Source organism: Sorex araneus, chromosome X (genome assembly GCF_027595985.1).
Source record: "Sorex araneus isolate mSorAra2 chromosome X, mSorAra2.pri, whole genome shotgun sequence".
Taxonomy (NCBI): domain Eukaryota; kingdom Metazoa; phylum Chordata; class Mammalia; order Eulipotyphla; family Soricidae; genus Sorex; species Sorex araneus.
Genome location: NC_073313.1, coordinates 363262215 through 363287541, shown reverse-complemented (window position 1 = coordinate 363287541; position 25327 = coordinate 363262215). Strand labels below are relative to the sequence as shown.

At 59.6% G+C, this 25327-nt stretch overlaps 1 protein-coding gene across 4 annotated transcripts in view; it reads right to left on the bottom strand.

The window, feature by feature from the left end:
* Nucleotides 1-2270: 2270 nt before the first annotated feature.
* TOGARAM2 (TOG array regulator of axonemal microtubules 2) overlaps nucleotides 2271-25327 on the bottom strand; it is a 51885-nt gene continuing 28828 nt past the window's right edge. For all 4 annotated transcript variants that reach the window (XM_055121773.1, XM_055121770.1, XM_055121772.1 and 1 more), the window contains 13 exons: nucleotides 24856-25019; nucleotides 23904-24054; nucleotides 23523-23687; nucleotides 21077-21227; nucleotides 20420-20525; nucleotides 19610-19845; nucleotides 18399-18557; nucleotides 17496-17613; nucleotides 16783-16877; nucleotides 15707-15899; nucleotides 14282-14498; nucleotides 5825-5911; nucleotides 2271-2693 (listed from right to left, as the gene is read on the bottom strand). In XM_055121773.1, the coding sequence (XP_054977748.1) occupies nucleotides 2353-2693; nucleotides 5825-5911; nucleotides 14282-14498; nucleotides 15707-15899; nucleotides 16783-16877; nucleotides 17496-17613; nucleotides 18399-18557; nucleotides 19610-19845; nucleotides 20420-20525; nucleotides 21077-21227; nucleotides 23523-23687; nucleotides 23904-24054; nucleotides 24856-25019 (2183 nt within the window). In that variant the 3' untranslated portion in view covers nucleotides 2271-2352. The remainder of the gene's footprint in view (nucleotides 2694-5824; nucleotides 5912-14281; nucleotides 14499-15706; nucleotides 15900-16782; nucleotides 16878-17495; nucleotides 17614-18398; nucleotides 18558-19609; nucleotides 19846-20419; nucleotides 20526-21076; nucleotides 21228-23522; nucleotides 23688-23903; nucleotides 24055-24855; nucleotides 25020-25327) is intronic.

Genomic DNA, 25327 nt, shown 5'->3' with positions numbered 1-25327 from the left:
AAATGCCTCTCTGAAGCATACACTACCGAGCCAAAAATGGATTAGCTCAGTTCCGCTGGTTTCTAAGACAATCTTCAATCTTCATTTCCCACCAGATTCCCCCATTTGCATAAGCCTTTTCAGTGGGATCTGGTGCCACGTCTGCCTTTGTTGGAAACCTGAGACTCATTTTTCCTGAAATAAGTCAGCTGCAGCTCCAAGGGGCCCGTCCCAAGCACCTGGCAGCAGGGACAGGCTCAGACCTGGCCTGGGGAAGGACTGAAGACCCCAGTGTGGTTGCTCATTCATGGCTTCGTTGCTGTTTTCTGTTGTAGACGCCTCTGCGCATGGCTGGGCACAGAACACAGCAGATGGGCAGGAGGGCGGACAGTGCTGCTTCCTTTTCTTATTTTCTAATATCCTCCTTCAAAGCCCCCACCAGATGCTACATCCCAAGACTCTTGCCATTCTTGTGAAACACACACACACACACACACACACACACACACACACACACACACACACACACACACACGGTCTAAAATACTGAGAGGTTCCAGGGTCCCGAGCAGGAAGGCTCATTCTCCCAACCAAACCCCGAACATGGGCTGAGCGCTCACATACAAGTAATTGTGTCCAGTTTTACAAACGTGCCTTCAGCTCCCTACCTAGCAGCCAGGGGCTTGCTGGAACCAGGTGAGAAGAAACTCAGCAGGGGCTGGAATAATCCAGATTTAAGTTGCATGTTCTAAGTCCCAGGGCCTGGGCCTGCAAGGAGAGGACGAGAGCAGGGGAGGGTGAGGCCTAGTGACACAGGTGCCAGGGAAGTGGCCTCCTAGGCTGGAGGACCCATTGAGTTTGGGAATATCTGAGCGAGTGGACCTGGGGCTCCCAGACTGTGTGCCATAGATTCTGTGTTCTTCCCAGTGTGGCCGACGATGGAGAGGGTGACGACCTGCTGGGGAACTTGCTGGCCTGAGGCCTCGGCTCTGGCCCTGCCCAGAGCTGCTCCTTGGCTGGAGCAGGACACGGGCCCTTCAGGTTTCGTCTCATCTGAGTGTTGGAGGTGAATGTCCTGGGTCTAGTTCTTCCGGGTCTCACTGCTGCCAGCCTGCCACTGGCCCCACACAAGACAGAGCCTGACCCACTCCAGCCTGGACTTCCTCCTGCCCAGGTCAAGACCCCAATTCTTCTGGGGCTGGAGCGATAGTACAGCATCCCATATGGTCCCCTGAGCACCAGCACTGCCAGGGGTAATTCCTGAGTGCAGAGCCAGGAGTAACCCCTGTGCATCGCCGGGTGTGACCCAAAAAGCAAAAAAAAAAAAAGACCCCAATTCTCTGGGGGGTCATATCAGAAGTTCTTCTCCCAGCTTCCTAGAGTCGTGTCTAGCTGTGATGCTTCTGGGAGCCCTGGGCACAGCACAAGTTGGGCTCCGTGACCCGACACCCACCACCTCACCCTCTGGTGCTTCAGTGGGACACCGTGTGCAGTTCCCTTCAGAATCTGTCACTCATCATCATCGGAGTCCATCGTCCAGAGAAGATGCATCATACCTCGGGCCCATGCTCCTTGCTCCTTTTTATTTTTTTTTTTTTATTTATTTATTTTGCTTTTTGGGTCACACCCGGAGATGCACAGGGGTTACTCCTGGTTCTACACTCAGGAATTACTCCTGGCGGTGCTCAGAGGACGATATGGGATGCTGGGATTCGAACCCGGGTCGGCCGCGTGCAAGGCAAACGCCCTACCCGCTGTGCTATCGCTCCAACCCCTCCTTTTTATTTATTTGGTTTTGGGTGGCCACATCCAGCACTGCTCAGGGTTTGCTCATGGCTTTGTGCTCAGGGATCACTCCTGACAGTGCTCAGGGACACTATGGGGTGTCAGGGACCAATGGAGGTCAGCTGTGTGTAAGACAAAGGCCTTCACTCCTGTCATTATCTCTCTGGCCTTCTCCTGCTCCCTGTATGACGCCTTGTAAAAGCCTCCCTGAAGGCCAAATGTCAAGGCCAAGAACAGTGAGAGACACAAGTCACTGGTCCCCAGAGATGCGTTCCTGGGCTCAAAGGACCAGCTTAGAATGTGTTTCCGGATGAGGATGGGGGCGCTCTGCAGGTCAGTGCCAACTCTGCGTCTCACTCACGACCGTAAAACACTGATCGTGGTTGTCACGGTTTGTGTTGTTCGTCGCAATCCTGGCTCTGAGGTTAAAACCGGCACAATAAAGCCTTAGAAAAATAAGTAATTCTTTTATTTCTACTTCAAAATAGACTGTGTACATCTGGAGCGCTACGGGAAAGGAAACCGGAAGATGATTCCATCATAAAAATTAAAAAAAAAAAGAGCGATTGCCTGCTGCTGCCAGTGTCTTTATTCCAGCTGGAAGGGGCGTGAGCTGCCAACGGTCTGGCTGTGGGTGCCCGGCCCTCGGACGGTGGCCCGGAGGCGGCCTCCCAGGGGTTCCCCGTCCAGGACTTCCTGGAGCACTTTGAGGATGGGCTTTGGCTGGCTGGCGGCCAAGTCCTGCAGCCGGGGCCCCATGAGCTCCTGGAGGCTCCTGCTCAGCTGCGCCACGGCCACCGAGCGGATGTGGCCCCCGGGGCCACGCAGGACTCCAGTCCCCGACATGCTGCTCAGGAAGTACCAGAGGACCGGAAGGACGTAGCGCTCCACGGCCTGCGGCTTTCGGGGGTAAACTGAGGCCACCAGCACTGTTGGGCAGAGAGAGAGAGAGAGCGAGAACCATTAGCCCAGCATGCTCTCCCCTTTCCCACTTTTAGTCTATTAGTCACAGTTCCCTGGGCTCACAACATGTGTATTCACAGTTCCTTGGGCTCACAACATGTGTAGTCACAGTTCCCTGGGCTTGCAACATGTGTAGGGGTCCAAGTAAATGTTCCAATTCTTTTAAAACCAGAAGCAAAAATTTGAAGACAACTGAGCTGGATGTGCTCATGTCAAGCAGTCAGAAGTGACGTTTCTAAAGAGAGTTCACATCCCGCAAGGCTGGGTGGGCGGGGGTGGGAGGACTTGGCACCTCTTCTAGAAATGGTTTGACCAGCAGTGCAGGCGGGGAGTTGGCCGCTGGGCCCCAAGATAAAACTCAGGACCTCGCACCTGCCAGCAATGTGCTCGCCGCCACACCCAGGACCATGAAAAGGATTTTTAAAAGAGGAGATGAGTTTAGGGGCCGGGTGCATGAGTGCTCAGGGGCTACTCCTGGTCTGTGCTCAGGGATGACTTCTGACAATGTTCAGGAGATTGTCTACGGCATTAAAGTGGGGTTGGCCATGTGCAAGGCAAGGGCCTAACCCCAGTACTATCTCCCTGTCCCCTAAAATAAAACTAACACTATTTATATGGAAGCATGATAACAGGAAGGCAATGGCGCTTAGGGCCCAGGACAAGGCTCAGGGCCCCTGCAATAGGTCCCCAGAGCTCAGGGAAGAGCAGGTGACAATCCCCTGCTATTCCGCCTTTTCGGGCCACGCGGCATGAGTAAGCAACACCGCCTCTCTGCCCCTGTTTCCTGACCTGCTGAGTAAGGATAATACGCTTGAGGTCATTAGAACGTGAGTAACAAATGTGCCTGAAGTGCTTTGGGGAGACTCGGGATGGCACAGGCGTGGCTTCCACCCACAGGCCCACCCTAGGGTCTGTGCCACGTGTCACCGCAGAGCAGCAGAGCAGCGGGGTGCAGGCTTGCACCTTCATCGTGATGAAACTCCAGACCTAGTTATCCACCCCCCTCCCTCCCCAGAACACCCAGGGGCGGCGAGCCCTGCACGCAAGTCCCAGCAGCAGAAGCCCACTCCGCAGAATGGGAAGGGGAGGAGACGGTGACCCACAGGTCCCTCCTGCCCTTCTGGAAGTCCTGGCAAGAAAAAACCCAAGAAAATTCCGGCTTCAGAGACAGCCGAGGTACTTAGCACCAGATTTACGGCGCTCCACCACCATGCTATAATTAGCGCCTGCTTCTTGTCGGCTGGAACTTTCCTCCCCCTTCCTGACAGAGAGGAGCAGAGTTCGCAGGAGAGCTCACACAGAGCTAGCAGTGAGCAGGAGGGCCGGGCAGAAACGCTGGCTGCAGCGGTGTCCTGGGCACAGCTGGGAAACAGCAATGGCCCATGGCTGGTCTAAGTTACTCGCCCTGGGCTGGGAAGGGTTTCTCCCCAGAGGACGGGGATTCCGAGCAAGAAAAGGTTCCAGAACAGGAAGCCAGGGTGGTCTCGGTCACATGGCCCCACTGAACAGATCCCCCAATCCTGCCTCAGTCTCCCCACTTGCCTAGCACCCAGAAGGGAGACGAGGGGACACTCTGGGAACACGGGAAGAACTGGCCAGGGCTGGAGGCAAGAGAAGGGGCGCGGAGGTGTGGGACCGTGTGGACCAGCACTGCCTCACAGGGAAGACAGGGGAGAGGGGGAGAGTGGAGGTGGCCCCCGCACCGGGGTCAGGGAGCAGGGGAGGGCTTCGCAGGCAAAGGTGATGGCCCATGGGGAGCTGGCAGTGTTCTGGCACCCAGAGGGCAAGGGCAGGCCGGCTCCGGGACAGGCTGCTGGGGACGAGTCTGGATGACCTGCCAGGTTGATCGTCCCTGAGTGCTCGGCCTTTCTCAGCTCTGCTCTCATTCTGCAGGAAGGACCCGCACTCCCCACTGGGCGCTGCGTGGATTAGAGACTCCGTCTGTGTATCTGACTCAGGCGGCAAGAGTGCAACGGAACCAGGTGGTGACGGGCCCGTGGACCCCGTCAGGGAGCCCAGGTATCCCAGAGAGCGCTGGGGAGTGGGGCGGTGATGTGAGCAGAGGATAACACCACCCTGTGCCTTTTATTTATTTATTTATTTATTTATTTATTTATTTATTTATTTATTTACTGCTTTTGAGGTCACACCCAGCAATGCTCAGGGGTTACTCCTAGCTCTGCACTCAGGAATTACTCCTGGCGATGCTTGGGGGACAATATGGGATGCCGGGGATGGAACCCAGGTCAGCCGTGTGCAAGGCAAACACCCTACCTACAGTACTATCCAGCCCACCCTGTGCCTTTTAGGGGAGCCTTGGGGGGCTCGAGAGCAGACCGACTCCTCTGCCCTCTCCAGCATTCTTTCCTGGGGAAGAAGTCTTTGGAGTGCAAGACAGAGAAAGAGCTGAGGCCCCTGACCCCCGGCCGTGCAGGCAGGTGACTAGGGGTCTGTCCACCCAAAGCCTGTGGCACCTCCTCTTGCCATCTCAAGGGCCAGGGCAGCAGGTTCTGGCCCTGGCTGAAATCTCACAGGAAAGATCCTGCAAACTCGAAGCACGAGGCAGTACCCACTCCAAAAACTGCTTTCTCGGGCCACAGAAAGCTACCCCTGGAGGAAGAACTGTATTCTGGCTTCTGAGGTGGGGAGGGGGGCCGGGGGCTAGTGGGGCGGGGGTGGGTATGGCTCGGCTCCCCAGCAATGCTGAGACCTGTAGGTCGCCCCCGTGAATCTCAGTCTGGCGACTCAGTGCCCGAGCCCAGACAGATGGTGCTGCTCAGGCTGGTAACTCGGGGGCCTCCATGTGCGAGACATATAATTCCGTTCCGGGAGCCCTCTCCCCAGCGCCTGTCTGAAGGCTGCTTTAAAAACTCTCTGATTCTGTAGGAAACAGCCTCACGTTGACCTGAAGACTGTCATCTGGCAAGGTAGGGGTGATTTTGAAAAACAGAAACTCAAAAGATTGTTCTTTCGTTTCAAGGACTATTTGATTATTTTCAGCCACAAAGACCAGGTTGATCCAATCAGACATTGGGAAAGAAGGGCAGAGATGAGCTGGACAGGGGTGCTGGGGGCAGGTAGAGTTTGGAGTCCTCACCTGAGAGGCGTTCCATGACGTCCAGCAGTGCACGGCCACTCAGGAAACGCACCCGGCCAGAGAACGCTTGTAGGAGGCAGATGTTGTCTGGAAGAGGCAGAGGCAGTGGGCATGAGGCCGTGGCGGGCTGGTCACTGCCCAGAACAGTGTTGCTTCCACCCCCGGGGAATGAGGCCTTTGGAGGAGTGGAATCAATTCCTCTGGGTCGCAACGGGCCACTTCAAAGAGGCAGATGATGTGGGATGTGTGGGCAGATTAAGTGACCTGGAATCACGAAGCTGGCTCCCTAAGACAACCAATCACTCCCACAATCTGGCCCATATTATCTGTGAGTCACCAAAATCACTGTGAGCTTGGAGCAGAACAGAGTGGATGCAAGGACGGATGATGAGGTGGATGGATGGACCGTGGGTGGATGGGAGGAGGGTAATGGTTGGATGGACGCGTGCATGCAAGCATGCGTGGGTGATGGATGGACGGATAATAGCTGGCTGCATGGATGACGGAGGATGGACGGATGGTGGGTGGATGGTACGGGGATGGTAGGTAATGGATGAATGGATGGATGGAGAGATAAAAGATTGTTGGCAACGGGGATACAAGTAACAGAGGCAGATGATATATGACAGAGAGAATGAAAATACAGATGCAAAGATAGACGTAGATCTGTAAATTATTTCAGAGGAAACTGAGGCACAGTCACACCGGAAGTGTGTAAAGGTGTGTACTGGGTTGGGGTTAGATTTCTGAGCTATTGAAGTTCCTCTATGCCAAAATCTCCCTCTAACAAGCAGGACAGGACAGGGTCAAGGAGTCTTCTGCCCCAGAGGCCTGGAGCTGAGGTCTATATCCCACCTGCCGTCTCCCTGTCCTCCCCAGCAGGAGACGCCTATGATGAGGAGGTGGACACTCACCCAGTGGAAGCTGCACACTCATGTCACTGAGTGGAGGGAGGAGCACTAGGGCTGGGGGGAAGCCCTCCCGGCTTGCTCAAGACAGCCCCCACTCTATTACTGGAGTTCCCCACGTCAGGGACCCTTTCATCCACCCACCAGGAGGCTTGGTCACGTCTCAGAGACAGAAGCACCAGGCTGGCTGGAGGGCCTGAGGGATGCACGACGTTCCAGAGTGCACCCGTGAGCTCACTGCAAGAGGCCCAGCTGAACGCGTGAAGGGCCCAGAGCTCTGTCCCCTTCCCGACTCACCCCGCAGGGTAAGGAGAGGCTCCTTCTCTCTTGTTGGGCGAGGAGGGTAGTTGGGCCACACCCAGCAGCGTTCAGGAGCTACTCCTGGCTCTGTGCTCAGCAGTGAGCCCTGGGGATGCTCAGGAAACCACAAGTGGTACCGGAGGTTTGAGCCAAGGTCATGGCCAAGGTAACCACATGCAAGGCAAGCGCCTTCCTCCTGCACACTCGCTGGGCCAAGGAGAGGTTTCTAATCTGCTGTGCCCTGCACCTACCGACCAGCCTGTGCCCCTGCCAGCCAAGCCCCAGGTTGGCCTGTGACCCAACCACACCTGCGTGGGCTGCCTGGGGCTTGGCCGTATTTGAAGAGGCTCTGGGGAAATAAAGGAATGGGAAAGGAATGGGAGGGCGGGGTTGGTGGGGCATGCACTCGCATTCTTCAGATGTCTCCCCCCACCTTGTTCTCTCTCTCTGTCTGTCTGTCTCCCCACCCCCACCCCCACCCCCAGTGGTGTTCATGGCTTACTCCTGGCTCTGCTCAGGGATCACTCCTGGCACTACTCAGCGAGCCTCATGGGTGCCAGAGATCCAACCTGGGGTGGCTGCATGCAGAGCTAGCACCCCACCCACTGCACCTGCTCCGGCCCTGCCCCTGCCCCCCATTCTTCGCACTTCTAGAGTCATGTCCAGGCACTGACCCCAGAGCACCACAGGCGGCTGACCTCTGCCTCTCAGACTCTTCATTCCCCCATCCCCACAGTCCCCACAGGGTGCTGGGGGAGCAAGCGGGAGCTGTCCCAGAGGACACCCTGTCAGGCCAGACCCACTGGAGGCCCCACGTGCCTCGCCCCAAGATTTCCAACCACCCTGTCAAAGAGAACCCCAGGGGGGCAGGTGCATAAAATGCGTGTCCTTTAGGGGGACCTGCCTGCCCCTGTCAGGGAGGTGAGAGGCTGCACCCCAACAAGCATGCCCCGAAGTGCCAGGCGCTGAGCATCTCCAGCCGGGCCTCCCTGTGCAGGGCCCAGACTAGAAACCGGCCAGAGGGTCTCATCGGGCCAGTCCCTCTCTCCTGAGCACCTCAGTCGCTCTGTACGGGGCCCCAGAGGCCCCTGAGGTGTGCAACCCAGGCCTGGTCTTTCCCAGGAGCCCTAGCTGGTGGCTCGTTCCCGCCGCCGCCGCCTTGCAGCCTTGCAAGACTCCTGGGACCCGCCAGGGCCACGGAGGAGACAACAAACCATCTACCTGCGAGACTCTGCCCAGCAGCAAGACCTTCCAGCCACTTACCCTGGGAGGTGCAGGAAGTGGCGGCCTCCCAAGGGCTGCAGAGAGCAGAAAGGTCTCGGGGCGCAATGGTGGAAGAGCACGTTTGCACGACCCTCCTCTGCATTCCTAGTCCCATGGGCCAGGAGCTCAGGACCAGGACCCCGCCTCCCCTCCCCTCACAACATTCGGGCCAGGACTCCTCTGCACGCAGCTTGCAGAGAGAAACCAGGACTGGAGCACCCCTGCAACGGAACACCCAGAACCCTGGGTCAGGCCGCATGGCCAGAGTTATACAACAGGCGCTCAACTAATATTTGCAGGGTCCAGAGCGATCGCACAGTGGGTGGGGTATTTGCCTTGCATTCGGCCGACCCGAGCTCAATCCCCAGCATCCCATATGGTCCCCCAAGCACTGCCAGGAGTAATTCCTGAATGATGAGCCAGGAGTAACCCCTGAGCATCGCTGAGTGTGACCCAAAAAGCAAATAAATAATAAATAAATAAATAAATATTTGCAGAATGCAGGTTAAAGGAAAAGCACAGACTTCAGTCTGTCCACATCCAGAGGCCCCAGGGCACCATGCTCAGGGGATGGAGGGACAAAGGGGCTCTGGTCTCCCTTCCTCAGTATGGGCTTTTTTTCAGGTTTCCCAAAGCCCTGAGAGACAGGAAAGCAGAGTGGTTAAGGGTGAGGGTGCTGGGTCCAGAGCACCTGCTCTTCCATCTCTTGCAGGACCCGCCGCTCACCCTCTCTCTGGACCTCAGTCCGGCGTGTCTAATCCACCAGCCTCACAGAGCCGCCGGGAGGACGAGATGCGCAAACTCAAGGTAGAGCCGTGGCTGCTAATGGCGGGGTTGAGAGGCAGCTGTGGTTGCTACCGTTGTTCTCATTCCCTCACGCTGCAAGTCCAGCACACGGAGGGCCCCGCTAAGACGCTCCCGGCCCGGGGGGTTCGTCGGAGCCTCCCCTGTTCCACACTCAGAGCACGGCCACCATGCTCTTGCCCACAAAGGGTCAGGCCACGGTGCTCCAGGCCAAAGACGCAGCTGGGCCTGGTCAGCCAGAAATCCTGTCTCCCTGCCCTCGCCTGCCCTCTCTCCACGGGGGCAGGCTGGCGGGGGGTTGCTTCTGCCCACTCCTGAGGTTGTCAGGCCGGGTCACGCTCAGGCAAGCCAGAGAGGGCTTTTTAGAAAGTGTGAAGAACAGAAACAAAACAGAGCATAAAAATACACAGTCCTATTGGGCCAGAACAGGGGCTAAGGCACTGGCTTTGCAGTGCAGCCGACCCTGGTTCAACCCCGGCATCACACAGGGTCTCCCAAGCACCAGCAGGGAGCCCTCCTGAGCACCAAGCTGGCATCAGGTGCCAGAGCAGAGGACACTGTCCCTGCACAGCAGATCAGATCTGTCCCTGCAGAGTGACCCAATGTGGAGTGTCTGGGCGCATTTTATAAGCACCAGGTATCCGGCCTTGAGTCTCACCCAAGCCCCCAAGGGTGGTCACCTACGCTTAGCGAATCATTCCTAACTGCAGCACCCAGCCCGAACTGGGATTGGGCCGGGGCAAAGCAGAGTTGGGAAGGTGATAGGTCAGTAATGCTGAACTTTATGTGATTGGACCTTTCTGCAAGCCGAGACCCTCTATAAAACATGTGTGTGTTTGCAATAAAGCGAGCGGCCCTCGGCTGTCTCCCGGAGCGGTTCTTTCACGCACCCGTCATCCTTCGCCCCACGTCTGCCTGGTTATCAGACCAAGTCACGCTCAGGCAAGTGTGCAACGTGTCTGGGCATGTTGGGGGAAAAACCAGTCCCCAATAGGAATAGTTCCTGAGCATCAAGGGGAGGGGACCCAATTTGACCCCTAAACAAAACAAACAAAATGGTATATGGATGATAAAACCAAAGCAGGTCTGTTGGTCACAAACTGGGGGTGACCCAACTCATCAGAGAAGTCCAGGGCTGGAGAGATAATTCAGTGGAGAGGGCACTTGTCTTGCTAGAGAGATAATCCAGTGGCTGAGGCATTTGGCTGACACTCAGCTGTCCTGGGTTTGATCCCTGGCACTGCAAATGGTCCCCTGAGCACAGGAGTAATCCCTGAGTGCAAATTCAGGAGGAAGATCTCAGCATTCCAGGGTGTGGCAGGAAAAATGAAAGAAGTGCAAGCTAAGTTCCCTTTCCTGTCAGAGCTGCTGGAGTGACTTGTGTGTGAGATGGTCCCACTCCGCCTTCGTGAAGCCACTGCAAATTTAAACGTGTGGGAGTCCCAGCCTTGTGCACCAATGGGGTAGACAGAAAAAGATCTCTCAACTAAAAATAAAGTAAAATAAGTAATGTTTTTAAGTAATGGTTTCTTTAAGGGAGATCTTTTTCACCCTTCCAAATGCTATTTATTTTCCATCTCCTCCACAAATGAGGACATGACTCTTACAGAGGTGGAAATTGTGTGTTTTCAAACAAAAGTAGACATACTTCACTGGAGCATGGGCAGCACGGCGGCGGTGTTTGCGGGAGGAGCACTGTGGTGTGGGGTTCGTGAATTCTAATCAGGGACATCGGAGTGGACACAGCGAAGGTTTTAAGCAGTTGATGTATTTGCAGGGCACTGCGGAGGGGTGTCTAAGTCCCATGAAGAGGAGGGCGTTGGCTGTCTGAAGCACCAACGGGGATGAATTCAGAGCCCGACAACTAAATAGCTGTGCGGGTCTGGCGCTGCCCTGCTCCCAGCTTATCTGCCTTTGGCAGCCCGGGCTGAGGGTGCCGGGATTAGGAGCACTCCTTTGGGCGCTCAGAAGTCTGAGTGCAGAGGGGATGAGCTGCCAGCAGCCTGATGTTTTCATCAGGGACTTCTCTGCTGTCGCTAAGCCTGTGACAGCACCAGGCTGTCTGGCTCGGAGCTGCCTTAAGCTCCGGGATAAGTGCCCTGAAATGAGAAGGTTTGGGTGCGGAGTAGAAAGGAGGGTCCTGTGACCTCAGCGCTGGAGAAGCCCCCCAGTGTCGGGGGGCCACACACAGACAGTGCACAAGGCCTCCACGATGGCCTTCTTTGTCCCCTGAAAGAGATGTGGGCAGAAACCCCTTCTGTCAAGGTCATGCCACCTCATACCCACTTCCGTAGGGTAATCAAGGGTCTAGAAGAGACTCTGGGGCTGGCGCATCAACTCTGCAGCTCTGGGGTCACCACAGCTCCGGGTCACTGGGATCCAGAGTCGGGGGTGGGGGGACAGCCAGAGGTCACCTACGACCTCAGGTCCCATACTGGCGGCATGACGGGACTTTGTCCTTGAAGTCTGCCTGGCCCGTATGGGGCAGGGGCCCAGCACATCCGGGATGAGCCCCAGCTCCATCCCTTCCCCTGACGGACACACACTTCACAGCATTTGCCTGAACCCCGAAATCTGTGGAGAGGCTGGGGGTGTGAGCATGTGACAACTTTCTCCCCTAAAAAGCTTCTTCCCTTCAGTGGGTTCCAACCCCTCCTAGGAGTATTCTAGGGAGCTCAGGGGCCCCACGGAGCCACCCCCTGGACCACTCGGCTCCTGAGGGGAAGGGATCACCTTTTCAGCTGACACGGAAGGAAGATGCGGGTCGCTTCTTTTTGTTGTTTTATTTCGCGGTGCACACCGGACAGTGCTCTGAGCTTTCTCCTGTCTCTGAGCCCAGGGATCATTCCAGGTGGGGCTCAGGATATCATTCATGGTGTGGGGAATCGAACTGGGGTCTTCTGTGTGCAGGACAACCACCCACATGCACCCCTTCCGTTTCCCCTCCCCCCTCCATCTACAGCCTTGTCCCCTCACACGGCGTCCCTTTCTCGCCCTGCCGCTCAGGCTGAGACCATCGTCTGCAGGTGACAGCTATCCCAGAGAGGGCTGGACGCTGCCCTGGCACGCCCGACCAGGGACTCTGATCTGGCCATCAGGAACTGTGAGGAGCACTGGGGGTTAAGAAGGCGCAGCTCATTGTAAAGCCAGGTGTGCCCAAGTCCACAGCCCCCATGGACAGAGTCCTTGGGGGCCAGATCCCATGTTTTGCCTTTTTTTTTTTTGCTTTTTGGGTCACACCCGGCTATGCACAGGGGTTACTCCTGGCTCTGCACTCAGGAATCACCCCTAGCGGTGCTCAGAGGACCATATGGGATGCTGGGAATCGAACCCGGGTTGGCCGCGTGCAAGGCAAACACCCTACCCGCTGTGCTATCACTCCAGCCCCCAGGTTTTGCCTTTTGAGCACCTTCTGCTAGGGATGTTCTGGGCCCCTCCCTCCTTGAGAGGCCATTCTATTCCAGCCTGGTGCCAACCTAACTCTCAGAGAGGAAGCTAGTGCCCATCAGATTCTCCCCGCACTGGTCTCTGCTGATGACTCTGGGGGGGTGAGGGTCATGGCCCACAGCTGGCCTTACCATCCCCCACCCATGATGCCTGGTTCCAGGGGGAGCAGAGCTTGAGTCATCTTCCTGAGGCCACCACCTGCCAAAGTGTGGTCAATCACAAAAGCAGGTTTTACTTCCCAGGGGACACAGCCTGAACAGGGGGCCATGGGCAGAGGGACACCTGCATCCAGAAATGTCAGGGTTAAGGGCTAGACAGTGGGGAGGGCACTGACCTTGCATACAGCTGACCCGGGTTCGATCCCAGACATCCCACATGGTCCCCCAAGCACCATCAGGAGTGATTCTTGACTGCAGAACCAGAAATAGCCTCTGGGTATTAATAGGTGTGGCCCCCAAACCCAAAATGCCAGGGTTCCCTGGGGACCAGGGAACCGTCACCCTGGTCCAAAGGAGAAAGTAAGCCCTGGAGGGGAAGAGTTAACAGCCCTCCCTAAGGCTAGAGAGTGTGGTCCTCTCCAAACCTCTATTTCACGGGCGCAGGTTGCCCCATAAATCCAGGGTCTGCGATGATTTACCAAGAGCCTTGGTTATTGGCCACAGCAATCTCACTTACCCAGAGCAGCGCCAAGAACAAGCCATAATTTAGAACTAGATTTATATTGTTTGTTCTACAGCCACAAACTCAGCAAATCATAAATTCCCTCAGAGGTGAAGAGAGGAAATTGACAATATTTATGAACTCAAGAGCCGGGGAGACGGGCCCGGGCAGCCTCGCGGTTCATAAGTGAACCGTCTCCCGAGGGCTCCGGCCAAGGACACGGCAGAGGGTCCAGCCCCAGGAGCTGCGCCCCGGCACGGGGGCCCGGCAGGTGCCTGCAGCCTCCCTGTGGGGACAGTCAAGGGATGCCAGTGGCCGGCCAGTGCTCTGGACTCCAGGACTTAGAAGACAAAGATGGGAGTTGTCAGATCACAGCTTCCACGCAGCAGACAAGACTGGTTTAAGGAGTTCATGGTTCTGGTCTGGACTTTAGTTACTCGAGTATCTCTTCCTCACACACACCTGGAGGTCTAAACTTGTACTTCAGACTGTGTCACAAAGTGCCAAGTACCGAGGGCTGGAGCGATAGCACAGCGGGTAGGGTGTTTGCCTTGCACGCGGCCGACCCAGGTTCGATTCCCAGCATCCCATTTGGTCCCCCGAGCACTGCCAGGAGTGATTCCTGAGTACACAAGCCAGGAGTAACCCCTGTGCATCACCAGGTATGACCCAAAAAGAAAAAAAAGAAAAAAAACCAAAGTGCCAAGTACCTGCTACCCACAGAACATTCTAGAGAACAGAGGTAGAGCCAACAAGAGGCCACCCCACACTCCGTGACCCAGATGTGATGCTACCAAGGCACAAAGGGGCAAACCCCTCCCTTCTGTCTCTCCCAAGGGTGTTCCCACCATCTTCCCTTTCTTCCTCCCAGCTCCCCCCGCCCCTCCCTCCCCCTTGCCCTGCTCATACCCCCAAATCCTTCTCAACCTGACCCAAAAAACCATCTTCCTCGAAGGCGCGTTTCATGCATTCCATGCTCAAAAAGGGCCAATGGCCTCCAACGAACGGCCTGACACCCAGCCCCCAGGATGGCTGCGGCCCGGTGGGGCTGAGCGGGGTGCAGGCAGGGGCTCACCCAGACTCTTCATCATGACATCCAGCACGGTGGCCGCCGCCGTGTAAATCCCTGAGTTCCTGGAGTTGAGGTTGTCGGCGACGGCGATGAGCGTGGAGAGCAGCAGGGGGTGGAGGCTCTCCTTGAGGAGGGGGATCATCTTGGCAAAAGACTCCAGCGCCCACTGGTTCACTTTCTTGTTGGAATCCTGGAGCCTTGGGGTGAAGGCATCGAAGACCTACGGGGACGGGCAGAGAGCAAGAGTCCATGCGGCCGCCACACCCTGGCCAGCTGGGGACTTCGTCTGCCCGGCCCCCCTCAGCAGGCATTCCTGGACTTTGTTCGTGTGGGGGCCACCCACGGCAGTGCTCGGGGCTTATTCCTGGCTCTGTGCTCAGGGATCGCTCCTGATGGGGCCAGGGAGACTGTCTGGGGTGCCGGGGACTGGTCCCAGGTTGTGTGCGTGCAGGGCACGTGCCATGGCCGCTGTTCTATCATTCTGACCCCAACAGATTCCCTAAACTCTTAAAATCAGCCAACTTCTGCCAGGCCGTCCCGAGCTCAGCTACTCGGGAGAGGAGGAGAGGACACGAGGAAACGCCTGGTGACCTCCCCTGCTCTCTCCTCCTGGGCGGGGGTGCGGGTTCCCCGCGTGAAACACAGATCAGGACCCCACGAAACCTGCGGTGGAAAGAAAGGTCTGGAGCCTCATCCCAGATCACCCGCTGGGAAGGAACCGGGCTGGGAACTCAGCTCTCCGGACCTTGGTCCTATGTCTCCGGGACTGGCAGCCGCCTGAGTCCCAGCACTTCAGCAGTGCTGCCCGGGGGCCTGGCACGAGACCCGAGCAGCCTCCCTCACCGCATCCCCCTCCACATCCGCCCACAGGATGCCGCCTGCCTCCGAGTAGGCCCAGCAGGACACCACAGCCTCGCCCCCACGGCTTCTTGGTGACTTAGAATGCTACGGGGGCCGAACAGAGAGTGGAACCAGACAGACCTAGCTCTTGCCTTGCAGGTGCCTGACCTGGGCCCCCAGAAAGTTCCCCACGCCCACCAGGAGTGATCCTTGAGTGCAGAGCCAGGAGTAACCCCTGAGCACCACCAGATGTGGCCCCCAGACAAACAAAACTCCAATAGCATCGGGGCTGGAGTGATAGCACAGTGGGTAGGGAGTTTGCCTTGCATGTAGCTGACCCAGGTTCGATTCCCAGCATCCCATATGGTCCCCCGAGCCCCGACAGGGGTAATTCCTGAGTGCAGGCCAGGAGTAACCCCTGAGCAGCCCCAGATGTGGCCCCTGGACAAACAAAAACCCTCTAGGGTTACCAAAGCATCCCATCACGACAGCATCAACCTAGAGTCAGTGCATGGGCTGTACTCAGGGCCCGGGGCCAGCCTTGCTCTGAACTTCCCAAACTGAGCGAGAGGGAGGGCGGGGCCTCACCTGGATCAGGTTGGCCGAGATGAGCTCTGGCCTGGCCCTGCAGTGCTCGAGGAGCTGCCCCACGCCTTCCATCCGAGCCTGGTACTCCTTGGCCTCGAGCAGCCGCGTCAGCTCCTGCAGCTGCTCCCCCATCTCCACGCCGGCCCGCACGGAGGAGCGCAGCGCCATCAGCGGGGGGCCGTGGGAGCTGAGCCTATGTGGAAGGAGCCACGGTGGGTGGACGCGCGTCTTGGCCCAGGCCGAGTCCACAGACGGCCGGCCAGGCAGGTGTCACCTGCGGTTCAGTCCGCCCCCGACTTCTCCCCACTTGGGGACCCTTACCCTGAGACAGACCCCAGAAACCACTTTTCTTCGGGGGGTTGGGGAGGGAAGGGGCAACAATATTCGGGGCCTAGACCCCAGCCCCACACGGGGAGGAAGGGCTTTCTCTTCCTGCATCTTTTCTCCTGCCCATAGACACGAGGAGCCTGGGGGAGCAGCAAGCACAGCCTGAGGGGTGAGACCCCCAGAGAGGCTGGTGGCAGAGCCTTCGGGCTGAGAAGGGGGACATCTGGCCAGGCGCTCATAGACTCGGGTGGGATAAACAGGCCTGTGCTGGGCCCAGCCGGCACAGAACCAGCACTACAGAGAAGACACAGCGGCGAGAGGAAGAGAAGATGGAGGGGCAGGAAGAGTGTGAGGGAGTGGGGACCAGAGCGACAACCCAGCGGGGAGGGTTTTTGCCGGGTTCGATTCCCAGCATCCCATATGGTCCCCCTGAGCACTGTCAGGAGTAATGCCAGAGTGCATGAGCCAGGAGTAACCCTGTGCATTGCTGGGTGTGACCCCCCCCCCAAAAAAAAAGAGTGTGGGGGAGAGGGCTAAAAGTCACTCTGGGAAGGGCCGGGGGTCCCTGGGTGCCCTGGAGGGAATCAATGGGGGTCTCCAGACCACACGGAGGGTAGTTTAATGTTCAGAGTCCCACTTGCCTTCCTCCCAGTGCCCATCCCCGACCCAGCTGGGTCTCGGCCGCCGCCCAGCACGCACGGCCCTGGTGGAGGTCAGGGCGAGGACCCCAGGGAGAGGAGCGGCCCTACCTGTGCTCCCCGGACAGCCCGTTCTCGAACACCAGACTCCTCGACAACGTCTTGTAGCCCTTGGCAGACGGAAGCTCATCGCGATCTTCTATTCCCTTGAAGACACCCGCAACGTGAGCCAGGAGGGCTGCCCCCGACCCCACCCCACCCTGAGACGGACTGGGCCCCGGAGCCGAGACTGGAAGGCAAGGAACAGCCCTTCCACCTGGGGGCCTTCAGCGAGCATGGCTGAGCCACTTTTTTCTGGGCTTACCAAGTGGTCTCCAGGGGCTGGGGGGAACCTGGCAATTCTCCACCAACCCAGCCTACAGGTAATGCAGGGGCCCCAGGAGGCCATGCCGCCCGGACCCTGCAGGCCCAGGGGTTCCCTGGGGGCTCCCAAGGCTGCCCCTGGCAATGTTCAGGGACCAAGCGTTGCCAGTCCTGCCTGCTGGAGCCTGCTGGAGCCTGCTGGAGCGGTGCAGAGGTGTGTGGTGTGTGGTGTGCGGTGTGCGGTGTGCGGTGCAGAGAGGAGCAGAGGGCAGTGCCCTGTAACTGCAGAAGGCTCAGACACCCAGAGAGGTGCAAGGGACACAGGCGTTCCCTGAGTGTCTGCTCAGCACCAGATCTGGGCCCCGGGATGGAAAGCTCAGCATCCCCCTGGCAGCGGCCGCGGCTGACGTGAAAGCCTGGGGCCAGCCGGGCTGCGGACTCTGCTGCTCTCCAGGACTCACCCGCTGCTTGATGGCCGCCATGACCTTCCGCAGGTCGTGTGATGGGAGGGACTGCTTCAGAAACGCGTCGAACTTGCTGTTCGCCATCAGGATGTTGACCATCTTCCGCCCGTAAAACCTGCCATTGGAGAAGGAGCAAGAGTCCAGGATTGAAACGCGCCGGTCGTTGGTTTCATGGCCTTAGACGGTTCTTCCGTTTGGTGTGTGAGACTGTCAACCCTCTAAAGAATAGGAATGGTAGCCCCTACCCAGCTCAACGCCGGACGCAGAAAAGAATCCATACACCCTGCAGAAACCCATCGCCAAGAGAAACCGCTCGGAACCAGCCCACAGACTCTCTTAGCAGCTTTCTCTCTATGTCTGTGCTCATTGATACCCAAATGCGTATGCAAGATGTATCTAGATTTTCGCTTTTTTATTTTCCAATTTTGAGACACACCCAGCTGTGCTCAGGGCTCTGTGCTCTGGGATGGCCCCCGGTAGGGATCGAGGGGCCCTATGGGGTGCCGGGGAATCAACCCAGGTGGATTGTGTGCCAGGCCTGCGCCCTGCCCACTGCCCTGTGTCTCCGGCCCCATAACTCCTCTTTGAAAGGACTGCCCACACCCTGGCTTCCCTCCAAACCCCACCTCCGGCCTGCTCGGGGGGTGCCCTGCTGCACCCCGTCCCTCCCCATGATTGACACACCGAGGCACAGCCAGAAAAGTTTCATTCTGACTCCAAGGCTAGCACGCAGATAGAGAAACAAACCCCTTAGCCATGGGGGGGGGGGGGCGGGGAGGGACCCCCAGTGAAGCAACAAAGCAGCAAGGAGCCGACACTTGGACCCCAGAGATCGGGAAGGAGCCGGTGGCTGGGGCAGTGGTGGGAGACGGGGCGGGAGGCGGGGGCGTCACCCGTTACCTGGTGTCCTGGTTGGAGTCCTGCGCCAGCCTCACCAGGTTGTGCACCAGCATGTCGGTGCTGTCCCTGGTGCCCGACAGAAGCTTCTCGGCGCCGATCTGCTCCAGGACGGCCGACAGGTGCTCCGCGGTGCACTTCCGGACTAAGGGGTTCCGGTGGCTGGAAAGGGGACACCGTCATGGCCAAGGACTCGGGCCGGAAACGGGGGCAGTTCCCAGAGGGGTGCGGGTGACCCTGCGATGTGCAGCCACACTCACACCGGGAGGGACTCTGGGATCCGTCCCCTGGGGTCCCGGGAGAGGCTCCGAGGAAGAGCACGGCCTGGGGGTGCCCACATGCCCTCTGACCTGCTCCCTGTGTGCCCACCCGTTCTGGGCCTCCTTGAGCACGCGGCCTGCCTGTGCTTCCAGTTGGGCCCCCCTCTGCCCTCCCAGCCCTGCGGCTGAACTGGACTGTCCCTGCAGGTCACACACAGGCACAGTGCCCCCCCCCCGGGGTCCCGTGAGGACGCTCAGTCGCACCCCAGTGTCCCTGGGTAGCTGGCGCTCAGCGGAGAGGAGAGAACTGAGTCAGTCAGGGCCCAGGGGTGGTGTGGGGGCACGACAGGAAACCTGGGCAGGACCCCCCCGCCAGATGCCCACCTCCGGCCTCACCTTTCCCAAGCACATCCTCTGCGCCCACGGCCCCGTAAACGACCCCAGCCCCCAGCCCCCGGGTCCACCCCAGAGAAGCGCAAAGGAGGACCCAGACTCTCCATGGCCCAGGGCACAGGGTCAGTTCCTGAAGCAAGGCAGACACCCTCCCCGCTGTGCTATTGCTCCAGCCCCCGTTGGTTTCCCTTTTGCTCTTGGTCTTCACTTCAGGGCGAGCAGACGGGCCTGCAGAAAGGCCCAGCGCCCGGGAGAGGCTGACGCTAGGGCATGTTCATCACTGCGCCGCCCTGGCCTCAGATTCCACAAATGCCCTCCCCGGGAGGGGCGGGCCCTGCTGGCACTGGCCTCTGCCCCAGGGCTCCTGGACATGGCCAAAGGCCACTCTGAGCACCCCCCGCTCTCAAGGGGGCCCCCAGCGGCCTATAACCCAGCGTGGGCCTGGACACAGCCGCCCTCAGCAAAGGACGTGACGTCCTCACTGCGTCCCCCTGCCCTGCCCCGCCCCTGCCATGCCCCCTGCCCTGGCCACAGACAAGCCCCACCCCCCCCCACACGTACTAGACGCCGGCCGAGGTGAGGGCCACCAGGGCGCGGGCGGGGGTCACGTGCTCCACCATGGCGCCCAGGGAGCTGTGGGCCGCCCGCTGGATGAACTCGCTGCTGTTGCCCATCTTCTGCAGCAGGCAGCGGGCCACCTCCTCCGCCTCCTGGTCCATGTTCCTCTTCAGGGCCCGGAAGAGGTCGCCCAGCGTGCTGATGGCCAGGCGGGACACCTTGGAGCGGAGGTTGGTGACCTGGGGGAGAGACAGGAGAGAGAGACCCTCCAGGACAGCAGCCCTGGCCAGCAGCCGCCACGCTGGGGCAGGGGACAGCTGCCCCCCGACACACACCCCCACAGAGAAAGCCCTCGCCTTGCGCTCTCCTGAGCCGCGGGCGACTCTGCTGGCCCTCCCGGCCGGCCGCTCCGCCACCTCTGCCATCGGCCTGAGCCTCAAGGCCCTTGGACAAACACTGTTGCCACCAAGTGGGCCCCGTGCAGCCCCCAGCGCGACCCCTCCTGCATCTCCAGGGCCATCGGGGTCCGCCGGGGGGACTGCAACCTTCCCCCCACCCTGTGGAACTGGCCCCCAGAGCCGGCCCAGAGCCCTCCACCCTCCAGCACAGGGAGCCCGGGAGCAGAGCAGGGAACAGAGCAGGGAACAGAACGGGGACTCCTGGCCTCCGCTCCAGCACCCTGAGATCAGAGGGCGCCCGGCCTCAGCGGTGGGGGGGGCTGCCTCCCGTCTCAGAGAGTCTCCAGGGAGGTGGGGGCTGCTCAGGTCCCTGCCCTGGGGGGGGGCACCGACAGGAGCACGACAGAGGCCTCACCTCCCCGCTCACGGCCAAGGACACGTCGTGCAGTCTCACGGCGAGCACCTCCGCGTGGCAGGCCGCCAGGCGCTGGACGCTCACCAGGCCCTTCTCCTTCGTCCGCCTGAGAAGCAGCAGGTTTGTCCCAGACCCGTCCCAGGCAGCGGGGACACCCCTCTGCACACCCAGGGTGCCCCCTCTCCCCCTCCGCCCACCCACGGCAGGCGCCACGGAGTCTCCCTGGTGGGACAACCGGGCAGAGACCCTGAACTATGCCCGGAAACTCAGGTCAGGGTCCCCGGCTCATGCTCAGCTTTGGCCAGGCTGGGACAAATGCCCACGTGCCACCCCAAGCCGGGGCTGCCGCTGAGAGCGGGCCCTGGGCAGCGTCCACTAAGGCCCTGGTCCTGGATCTCATAGTTCTACAGGCAGAAGATGGGGTGCCTGCCCAGAGCAGGGCGGAGCGGGGAGGACGCCGGCAGATGAGGAAGAGAAATCAAGTGTCCTGACGCTCTGAGGGCCCGAGGGCCACGCCTGGCCCTGGTACGCCAGGGGACAGTGCGGGGGGTGGGGGGGGGCTCTCTGGAGGGTCCCAGGTGTGCGCGTGCAGATAGCCACTACCAGGACCTCCCTTTCCTGGGCCAGAATTGGGGTGGGAGGCGGGTGGACCCTCACCAGTCACTACTGTCCAGGCACTGAAGGGCGTCCGTCAGCCCCAGCTCTGGGTTCGAGAAAGGCCTCCACTCCTTACAGCCTCTCAGCTCCATCTCCTCCTCTTCCTCCCACTCGGGAGACCCCAAAGTCAGCACGGCAGGTAACGAGTTCGCTGCACGCACAGGAGAGAGAGACACGGGCGGGTTGATGCAAGGAGGGCCCAGGACACTCGGAGAAGGGAGTAAGAGGCTTCACTCCCTGGGGGCCCCCAGGAGCCCCCCCCTAACTCCCCTCACTGCCTCTGCCCATGGCTGCCAGTGCTGACCAGACTCTTACAGCCTGTCCGGCCGAGGCACTCCTGCTGTCCAGCACCAGGCCGGCCAGTCGGGGTTTCCCCAGGCCCGCCCCAGGTGGGGTGTGCTGAGGCCACCTGGGGGGTCTGCACGACTCTGCCTTAAGCTCCATCCCCTCCCCTGGCCCTCCCCGCTTGGGGAAGCGCCCTCCCAGCAGGAAAGGGTCCAGGGAGAGCTCCCTGAGGTCAGGCCCCTCTGCACGGCTTCTCCTTCCCTGTGGCCTGCCGGAACCACCGCATCGACAGCAGGGAGGGCTGGTCCAGGCCTCCCCCCATCCCATGGTCCCCAGCCCAGAGGTGAGGACTAAGAAGCCTAGAGGAGGGAACACTCCCACAGCCCCTCTGCTCCCCCGAGCCCTGCGTGCTCCCCCTGGCACCTCCCCTCCGGCTAATCCTCTGCACATGTATGTCTCCTCAGCTGGAGTCTACAGGCTACCACCAGGAGGTGCCATGAAGCCGGGCAGGGGGAGAGGGGGCGGCCTTTGCTCAAGGCCATGCCACCGACTTCCTTCCTGCCTTCTCTTCTGCAGCTCAGCCCCCGGCCACCAGGACCTTGTGTGACCTTGATTCTCCCGTCTCTTGTATCCGAACCGCATGGGCTGGGCTAGAGAGGAAACTATCTCCTGATCATCAACCTTTTTGGCACGGCATCCGCGATCCATTTCCTCCTAGCTCTTCCTCCCCTCTACTTCTTTTTTCTTTTCTTTTTTTTTTTTTTTTGGTTTTGGGGTCACTATTTTTTTTTTTTTTTTTTTTTTTTTTTGCTTTTTGCAATGCACAGGGGTTACTCCTGGCTCTGCACTCAGGAACCACTCCTGGCGGTGCTCAGGGTACCATATGGGATGCTGGGATTTGAACCCGAGTCAGCCGCGTGCAAGGCAAATGCCCTCCCCACTATGCTATCACTCTAGCCCCCCTCCCCTCCACTTCCAGGGACAAGGAACTTTTCTCCTAATCAACCCCCCCGTCATGCTCGTCCTATGTTTCTTTAAATGTATGCAGCTACCACCGTGGGGAAAGTAATAGTAATGGCCATGGAAAAGGATCAATATTTACTGGAAAAATAAAACATGGCAGGCCCTAGCCGTAAAATCACAGCCAGGGTTCAATGGCTCCGAGCCACGAGCAGAGGCTCTGTGGGAAGGGCAGTGTAGCGGGGCTGGAGGGAGCACAGTGGCCAGGGTGCCGGCCTCGGGACGCGGCTGACCCGGCTCCAACTCCTGGCGCTGCACGTGGTACCCTGGGCCCCACCAGGAGGGATCCCTGAGCACAGAACCAGGAGTAAGCCCTGAGTAGGCCACCAACCTTCCTACACACACACACACACACACACACACACACACACACACACACAGCAGTTTTGCACATCTCCTGGAGGTGTGTAAGCCCCCGAGTCCAGAGGATGGCCGGAAGGGCCAAGTTAGTGGCACTATCTGCACCCAGCACCGTCACTGCCACCCCCGGCCCCCGCCCCCCGTCCACAGGGCTGTAGCTCCACGCCTGGAAGACGCCTCCAAATGCTCTTTAGGAGCAAAACCTTTGCAACAGGGACCTCACGTGCATGCCCTGGACAGGACGGGCACACACTCCCGAGGGTCCGAGAGTCCCTTTGGGTCCCCAGTGCCCTTCCCGCCTGCTATTCTGTGACATCCTGTCCTGTTTCCAGCGGTTTTGGAGGCCACTGCTGTGAGTGCTTCTGTCCCCCGTGTGCCACGGACTCCTCCGTCTCCAGGCTGGACACGACCTGCCGTCCACCTGTCCCCAACCAGCCCCTCAACACGGACTGCCAGACACAGCTTCTCTCTCTCTCTCTCTCTCTCTCTCTCTCTCTCTCTCTCTCTCGCTCTCTCTCTCCCCTCTCTCTCTCCCCTCTCTTTCTCTCCTCTCTCTCTGTGTCTCTGTCTCTTTGTCTCTCTATCTCTGTCTCTGTCTCCCTATTTCTCCCCCACACTCTCTCTCCCTCTCTATCTCTCTCTCTGCCTCTTTCTCCTCCACTCTCTCTGTCCCGCTCTCTCTCTCTCTCCCCCCCTCTCTCTCGTGAGGTGCCCCCCAGTTTCACTGGGCCACAGACAGCAGCCACGTCCCTGGGGTCACCTTGGTGTCCCAAGGCCTCACCTGACGCGTGGCGGGCGAAGCTGGGCTCCTGCTTGCTGACGGGGATGCTGGGCAGGGAGGCCCGGTTGGCTCGTCTCCTCAGAGTCAGCCCGAAGGTGTTTCTGTGGGGGCTGCTCATCCCCGTGGGCACGGACTGGGTCCCGCTACCACGGAGCGGGAGGAGGCCTGTGGAGGCAGAGAAGGTTCTAGAACAGACCCCCGGCATCTCCCCTCTGGAATGGCCCCTCAGCGGACCGTGAAGGTGAGGCGGTTCCCTGTCCGGTCTCAGTGCAGGGGACAGTCGGGCAGGGCCGGGGCACTGGTCAGTCTCTCTTCTGGCTAAGGTGCCAGCCCACACGTTTACGCGCCCGGCGGGGCTCAGGGGCACCGGGCACCCAGTACCTTCCTTGGTCAGAGTCCTCCGGGAGGCCGGGCCCTGCGCGGCCAGCTCCGGCTCCCCGTCCGGCTCCCTGGCCCTGCGCACCAGCTCCATCTCCCTCATCTGCTTCAGCCGCATCTTCTCTTGGGCTGACCTGGAGATGGTGACCTGGACCTGCCCGGGAGAGCACAGTCCATGGGCACTGGGCCTCGGCGCCTCCTCCTGCCACGGCAGTGACCCCCACCACGAGGCTCTCTCCACAGAGTCCCCAATCTGGTGGCCTGTGGGGGGCAGCAGACAGATGTGCCCCCCCGCCCCTTCACACAGGAGGTAAGAGATGGGGGCGGGGATGGTAAGGAGGCCCCCAGACTCCCGAGGAGGCCAGAGGGAACGAGACAGAAGCAAGGGTGGAGACAGAAGCAAACGGTGGCAGCTCCCCGTTCCTTCCTCGCCGCCCCCTCCCCCTCCTTGCCACCCTCCTCCTCCTCACTCTGACATTATCCTGCCTCCACGGAAGCCCCTGGTCCTGGGAGAGGCACCACACAGGCCTCGGGAGGGCAGGAGAGTGACCTCTGCGTCTGAGCAGGACTCGGGAGCCCGCAGGACGGCGGCTCTGGCTCTCTGGCTCGTGGGGATGTCATGGGTCCCCGTGGCTATCTTGGGGCTCGTGCAGATTACTCGGCTGGGCTCATCCCTCTGTGCTCCCCCCACATCCTGCTTCCTTCAGAACCCAGAACCATGTGGGACCTCCCACCCCCATCTCCCTCTCTGCCTCCCCGGAAATGTCTCCCCCCACACACACCCGGCCCCTGTCCCAGCCCCACCCGCCTCTCCCATTTCTCCCACCCTCAGTCTCCGCATACCTGTCCACGGCTCTGGCCTGAGCTCTCAGGAAGGTCACGGGAACACTTGGGCACAGGCCTGCACCCAACCAGCAGCGCGCACGGCCCCATCCCCGTCCCGGGGCCCAGGTACCTTGGCACCGCTTCCCTGGTCCTCTTCTCCAAGCGGAGCATGGGCGTCTTTGGCATGACTGAAGGCAAAGGCTGTCAGCGTCGGCGTAGACTGGGATGAAGGCAGGGCGGGCTTCTCGGGGGCGGCAGACCTGTCTCTGCCAGGAAGGGCCAAAGCTTTGTGCTCTGAGGGGCAAGAACAGAATGCTACTGAGAAGAGCAGCACCCAGGAGGCGCGATCGTCCCCCAGGCTGTGTCCCGGAAGCTCCGTCCCCCTGGGCGGGGGGGGGGCGGTGTATGCTTTACTCCTCTGTCCTCAACCCTGGGCTCTGCTGCCCAGTGGATCCCTGATGGAGAAAGACACAAATCCAGTTTACAGAGAAGTGCTGGCCCACCTGGAATGAGACCTCCCGCCCCATCTTCCCACTCCCCCGCTCCATAATGTCTCTTCCTGAAGGACGAACATCCTCCTCATTTCATCGGTCCATCACTCC